The sequence below is a fragment of the Etheostoma spectabile genome, chromosome 23 (genome assembly GCF_008692095.1).
Source record: "Etheostoma spectabile isolate EspeVRDwgs_2016 chromosome 23, UIUC_Espe_1.0, whole genome shotgun sequence".
NCBI lineage: Eukaryota > Metazoa > Chordata > Actinopteri > Perciformes > Percidae > Etheostoma > Etheostoma spectabile.
Genome location: NC_045755.1, coordinates 17,424,315 through 17,431,568, shown reverse-complemented (window position 1 = coordinate 17,431,568; position 7,254 = coordinate 17,424,315). Strand labels below are relative to the sequence as shown.

General features: G+C 41.4%; 1 protein-coding gene across 1 annotated transcript in view; it reads left to right on the top strand.

The window, feature by feature from the left end:
* nrip2 (nuclear receptor interacting protein 2) overlaps positions 1-2,819 on the top strand; it is a 29,074-nt gene extending 26,255 nt beyond the window's left edge. Inside the window, exon 6 of the mRNA XM_032505668.1 lies at positions 639-2,819. Coding sequence (XP_032361559.1) covers positions 639-755 — 117 coding nt within the window. The 3' untranslated portion in view covers positions 756-2,819. The remainder of the gene's footprint in view (positions 1-638) is intronic.
* Positions 2,820-7,254: the final 4,435 nt, after the last annotated feature.

Below are 7,254 nucleotides of genomic sequence, written 5' to 3'. Positions count from 1 at the left end.
AAAGCACCAGGTACTGTCCACAACTTTTTTTTAATGGAAAACTAAAAAAGTTGAGTCGAGTCGAGCTGTACCAGGCAGTGGACTGACACCATTAGACTGAAGGACTTTACATAAAGTATTGCAATGGTAGTGCAATGGTTTACAACTTATTTTAGCTTGTGTGTCCTTAAACAAAGCAACATCTACTTCAGCTATGCAGGCTATTATAGTGATTGTTAACTGAGTAATTTTAAGAGACCTAAGGGATATATATTTACCCCCCTTATTATATTATATTATATTATATTATATATTTATATCCCTTAGAGACCTAAGGGATAAGGGATGTATATTTTACAAGAAAAAGCTAAATATGAAAAGCATAAAAAAGAAACCCCATTTTTTTCCCTTTGGGAGTCCTGACCCCCATGTTGGGAACCACCGATGTACCATAAACTGTATGTTTCACTATTGTGTCCTCTCCAGGGCTCAAAGTTAGCACCAGGCACCAGCCAAAATGCTGGTAGATTTCCTTCCCTCACCAGCCCAAAACGTATTGTTAAACTATTGAGTGGCTGGTCAAATGTAAACATTCCCTAGCCATTTGGCTGGTCGACCCCAAAAACAAAAGTTAATTTTTCACCCCGGTCCTCTCACAGTGCTCCCTTGACCTGAGCAGCCGGGTCCTGAAGCTGCAGGGCTGCGGCGAGGAACTGCCCTTCCTGAACCCTTCGACCGACAGCCAGTGCCAACACGACACCAACGAGAACCTGTGAACCCGACTCGCCGGCGGCGACCGCTTCCTCGAATCTCGGCCGGTTGCAGCAACGTGGCCCGATGCCGCTTGCGTCTGGACGAGTACGATCAGTGTCTTTCACACACTGCCAGAACATGGATGACCATTCACCACCGTTTCTATTGAGTTTACATCATTGTGTTTGTAGAATTAAAACTATGTTTATCTCTAAATTAGTCTAGTTTATAGAGTGGGTGGAAGCCAGTTATGAGCCGATCCGATCTCTGAGTCTAATCATTTTTTATGATTGCGTACTGTGTATTGTACATTGTGCAATTAGTCTGCTGAGCTGCTTGGGTACACTGATGCTCTCGTAAAGGGGAAAGCATTATAATCATTTAAAGTGAACTTTAGTGGAATATTTTGTGATTTGGCTGTACAATAATTACTTTAAATCATCAAGTAAATGAAAAAAAAGTGTTAATTGTAAATCATTTCAGTTTAGAGGGTGAAAGGAATTGTTTTATATTTTGATGAGATTTTGAGACATGCTAGGAAATTTTCTTACCAAGTTAAAGGAGAAGAGACCTCGCTCATGTCTTTACGGTAAGTATGAAACTACAGCCAGCAACCGGTTAGCTTAGCTTAGCATAAAGACGAAACAGGGGAAAAACGCCTGCTTGGCTCTGTTTTCCCCTGTTTCCAGTCTTTATGCTATGATAAACTAACCGGCTGCTGGCTGGAGTGTCATATTTACGGTATGAACATGAGACAGGTATAGATCTGCTCATCGTATTCTCATCAAGAATGTGAATGAGCGTATTTCCAGAGTGTCAAAATATTCATTTAAAATTAAGTATGACCCGTCTAAAAAGCGTCTGTTCTCAGGATCCCCTTTTCAGCATGCTAAAAGGAAATTTTAAGAAGCATTTATGAAGTCTTGAGAGATTCGATTTGGAAAAAGCTACCTCTTTAAGTATGAAAGCCTATTTTCATCAATGAGATGAAATAAAAAAAAGCTGAAAGTCATTATTATAAGTTATTCTCTCAAAATAATAAGTTTTAATTTAAAAATAATAAGTTTGTATCTTAAAAATAATGAGACATCTCAAAAGAATGAGAAGTTTCTTAAAGTAATGACTTTTCATTTTGAGAATGTTTCCTATTATAATGACTTAAAGGTCTTTGGGCAGAAATGGGCTTCCATAGGCCAATGTAAGATACAAATATGGGCATTTCAAAAGATCTGAGGAACCACCTTTTCTCGCGTCCTTATATTTAGCTTTGTAAAGCCCCCTTTTCTCTCTTTCCTGATCAAAAGACGGCTGTGGTAACGTTTTCCAGGAGCACACTTCCAGTCTGTCATGACAGCCTAGAATATCCAAAACATTCCATCTGCATGACTTTGTAAAGTTCTGCCTTTGTATAAGTGTGCATGTTTGTGTATTAGTCTGATTGTGTCTGAAGGGGCTGTGTGTGTGTGTTTGTGTGTGTGTGTGTGTGTGTGTGTGTGTGAGTAAGTTGAAGCAGGATTTTTCATGCCTGTGTATGGCTTGTGTTTCACACGGGAAAAAGTGGAATATCTTCCCAAAAACCGGTCCACGGAGCTCCGGTCAGAACAAGCTGCCCAAAGCCGACCCCCAGCTGCCTTCCCTCTGCCTCTTTCAGGAGATTGTCATCACTCGGCTGATGCTGCGCTCTGTGCCAAGGTCCCTCTTTGAGCTCATCGTCCTCTTCATTCAGAAGGCTACTGTTATTCACTTTGACTCGTGTTTGTCACAAGAAAACAAACTCCCCACTCCAGTGCCACCTGCCTCTCTCGCCAATTTGTGTATTCATAGTGTGGAGAATCAAGAACTGCCTCAGATCATGCTGTGCTTTAATAACATCTGAGCTGTGCTGTGCATTTTTAACTGTGCTGCAGTATCCATCCTCCACGGACATCATCCACACTTAGATTGGCAATGTTTCTTTCTCTTTTGATGTACTAGTAACCTTCGTACGCTGTATGAGAGAAATCAATGTATGACAGAAATTTATTTTTGGTGTTTCTCTTCTTCTGAACAGTATTTTCTCTGCCTAATAAAATCATGTATTCTGGCTAGCTCTGTTTGTATTCATAATCCTAATATTAACCGACAAAGCGCGGAGGAGTGACATGCCTATTTGGAAACGCAGAGCAACATCATGTGAAAGGGCAGCTGTTTTAACATCACTCAGCCAGCAGACTGGTTGTGGGAGGGCTCCACTAGAAGACAGACTAGTTTTATTGGACCTCACATTGATTCCCATGGTCTATACACACAAAACGCCCTTGTACTGTCTGTGCCCTTTACGGGTACATTCTGCTGTATAAAGGACTCTGTGGTATCAGAACATATAGCAGATGTTCCCACAGCACCAGGGGGCTTTGATAGGTGACCCCTCTGGCCGTTGAAGGCTCCCATCTCGCTGTATTGCCCTTCTTCCATGACACAGATAGCAAATAGTCCAAGTCTGGAGTCTCAAGTCCAGTTTTAAGTCCTAGGGCAAGTCCAAGTCTTTGGTATTTATAAGCAAATTGCAAATCAAGATCTGAGTCTTTCATGTCTCTGAATGCTGACCAGATTGATGTGTTACTGTTATTTTTTTTACTTAACAAAGATCTGAAGTCATTTCCATGCACAGGCCTCATACCTGAATATTTAAGTTGGTGTATAAATATGATGGTGGTGTTGATGTTTGTTGCTAAACTGATGAATCGACAGAAAACGTAATTGATAATTTAAAAACTGTTTAACTCACATATCAAACAAAAAGGCCACGAGCTGGTACACATTTCTCAAATGTAGCCATACAAGTCTCCCCCTCTATATATTACAGATGCCATTGTGATAAGCACAAGAAAAACAATATAAGATGGCAAAACTAATGAGTAAACCTACAGGTGTACAGATGGAAATGTCTACCAAAATGAGTCACCACTAAACCAGTCCTCCACTGCTGTTTTTTTTGTTTAGGGACACACCTGCATTAAATTTATATTTAATTTCTGGTTTGACACAGCTGTTTCCTTACAAACTACATCTTCTCAATCTTGTCGGAGCTGTCAGACGATGCTATTTTCCCCCCGTGAGACTCTGTGTGTTATTTACTTCATTACGCCCCCTCTCTTGTTTTGAGTCACTTTGCCCACCACATCCTGCGGCAGGTAACACTTCTGCTGCAAAATAACCAGATTCTCTCATAAGACACTTCTCGTTGTGTTAGTGTCTTTAGACATACAGTATCCATAGCAGAGGCTGTCTTAAAACCCCAAACTGATCACCTGAGATATTGCCAGTCATATAAAGAAAAATGGGACGTGTCGTGTCTGTGTAGAGACGTTGCATTAAGCCGTCTGCCTCAGCCTCCCATACAGTATGCATACAGAAGCTCTTCTCTTTCAGAGGGCAGATGACTGGAGATTGCAGTAGAGGGGGCACATTGATCTGCAGCAGCATGACTAATCTAATTCTCTACCCAGAGGAATAAAATCCCACACACAGCAACAAGGGGATCTCCCCAGGCTATAGCTCACGAAGAATAAATTACCTGAAGTACACTGCATGTGTGCTTAACCACCCATGGTATTGTATTCATGGATAATTACATTTAAGCAAGGCCAGGTGTAAGAGTAGAAATGACCTCACAATAGTTATAGTTATGGTAGCATCTGCTTCCAACAATCCAGTCGAGTGCCATCTTTAACTGTCATTTAATGATGTGCATGTAAAGTCAGCTTGGTGGTATTCTACATTTTTCTTCAACAAACCCTTATAAAAAAAAAAACAATGATGGTGTTAAAAGAAAAGTTAGAGGATCACAAAAGTTATTACAAGTCGTACTGAGATTGTAAAACATTTCACAGCAATGTATGCAATAGCTGTTATTTCTGACCACCCAACATTGATCTCTAGAACTACAGTTTGCCGGCTAAAAGTGAGATTTTAAGCCTCCACACAAAACTCTAATTTGCAGTTTACTTTGTGGCTCTCCTCTCTACTTCACATGATTGGAGTCTTTGAAAAGCTGGTGTGGGCAGAAAGACTCCCAGACCTTTGATATAAGCGCAGCCAACTCCTCCATCCAGACCCTCATCAAAGCCTGTTTATTTACTTTGCCTCTCACCAGAAATAGCTTTCTATCTCCTTTTGTCGTCCCATCTCCTCCCTCCATCTGGTGAAAGCAAGCCCGAAGGCTCAATAAACTCAGTGGGAATGACCCACAAGCCTTAACCCCGGAGAGTGAAGTTGGGGTGTTGTGAGGGGAATATTGATTAGACCGTCTATGGTGAGGCAGCTGTCATGTAACACAGTTCCAGTAAGTGGGAGATCCTCCAGAGGCTTGCAAACCACACAAAAAGTTGGGCTCTTGTCCAGAAAGATTCACACTGAAATTAACACGCAAAAAGAGAAATGCTTATCATTTTAGGCTGTAGAGAATACGGATTAAAAAAAAGATGAATGCAACATTCATGTCATGTCAAGGTTATTGTAATAACAGCACAATTTTCTGTACTGCAAATGCCATTCTCATCCAATCCTCATCCAAGACAGAATTACAACTGGGATTTTACTGAAAGCTACAATACATCTGACTTGGCACCAAATAATATGGAAGTCAAACAAGGATGTAAGCCAGCAGCTGACATGTCCAGAAAAGCATTTAGCAGCATAATATGCTAGAACATTCCAATGTATATGTAACATTAATTTCAAAGTAAAGATGCAGACGGGAGGGATTCAAACATTAGTTTTAGAAGTTTATTCTGTAACATGCTGAGGTGTTGCCAGGGGCGGATTTAGTTATTTTAAAGGCCTAAGGCAAACAAAGGTATGGGGCCCTCCACGACCCTTGTTCTCACCCTTTTCAGTCCTTATTTATTATTCTTAAGACGTACTTGTAACTTTTCTCCAGTCTTCACTAGAGCAACCTGGGCTGACACTGCCGGTGGGTAGCTCCTCAGTGTTAGCATTGCTAGGGCAAGCACCGGCTTCTTGCTGCTCTTTAGTAGCGTTAATGTTGGTATTGTCAGTAGCCGTCGTGAAAAAGGTTGTTACCTTTGGAAGTTTTGTCAAAAACTTTCTGCTTTCTTCCCGCTTCTTCCTTTTTTCAGAACCACTTCAGTAGCTTCGCTTCATTTTTCAACCGTCTTTAGCCTCCAGCTTACAGCATGCTGAGCCGTTTGTTTACAAACACTCACGCAGATGCGCAGTAGGATAATGGAATAGTCCAATGTAGGGGGGACTGGGGGGGAGTTTCTCCTTGTTGTTTAATCATAAATTAAACAATCGAATAGCACTTTAGCATATCAATGTTTAGAGATATAATTAATTGGTGAAAAGTAAGACAACAAATTGTAACCATAAGTTTATGAGGCGTTTTACGGGGCCCTTGGTAGCTTGGCCGACCTTTGCCTAATGGTAAGTCCGCCTCTGGGTGTTGCACAGGTAAAGTTTGTTGGAAACCACTAAAGTGCATACCCTCCATCCTGTGGGAGAAATATTCTTACTTTTTTTGCAGTATAAAATAAATCCTGTGACATAATTTATTCTGTACTGCATCTAAGAAAAAGCACTGTGAAATAAATCCCACATGCTGAAAAAGGATTAATTAAAACATCCCTTTTCTATTTTTCCTTGCATGGACTATATTTCATACTTTATCTCAAAGTGAGACGGACTTAAAAAGAAGTATTAGCCAGTCGCATTTGAGGCTTGCTGTTCCACCGATCAAAACACTGGTTACAAATTTTAACTGCATCCATAAAACATAGGCTATAAAAACCAAACACTTGCAGGCTACTCTGTGTAATAAAAGCAGCCAGTCAGATTGAAATCCTCTCTGCAGCTGCTAAGATAAAACCACTGGCTATTAACGCTGCCTGTTGTGCTGTCATCCTGCAGCTATCCCCCAGTGAGCATAATAGGATGATGAAACACCGCAGAATTAAGCCTGACGCAAACAAAATTGGATGCTTTTAATCAGTGGTGTCAGTTCTCTCAGCGGCTCGGAGCTGTTGATGGAACGTGATGGAGCTCATGTCAAGCCCTCCCCCCACTTTGGATGCTGTGGATCCAGCTGTCTGTCAGTCAGGATCAGATCCATATTACCACACCCAGCTCCCACCAGGACCAAGCACTGGCACCGGGCAAAGGCTGAAGAGGGGGATGTAAACTGGCACGTAGGATGAGGACAAATAAAGAGTTACGCTGCACGCTGCAAGGATCCATTAATCTTAAATGGTTAGTTGGATCTTTTGAAATGGGGTTGTATGAGCTACTTCTCCATAGTCAGTGTATTAGCTACAGTAGTTTAGAGAAGCAAGCAGGAGTACCGACACAGAAGCTAAGCAATGTACAGCGGGGCTCGAAAGTTTGGGCACCCCGGGTAAAATTTAGTATTAATGTGCATAAAGAAGCCAAGAAAAGAGGGGAAAATATCCAGCAGTGTGCGTGACAGACAGCCCAGAAATCTCAAAGAACTGGGAGACTTTTGGAAGGAAGAATGGGCGAAGA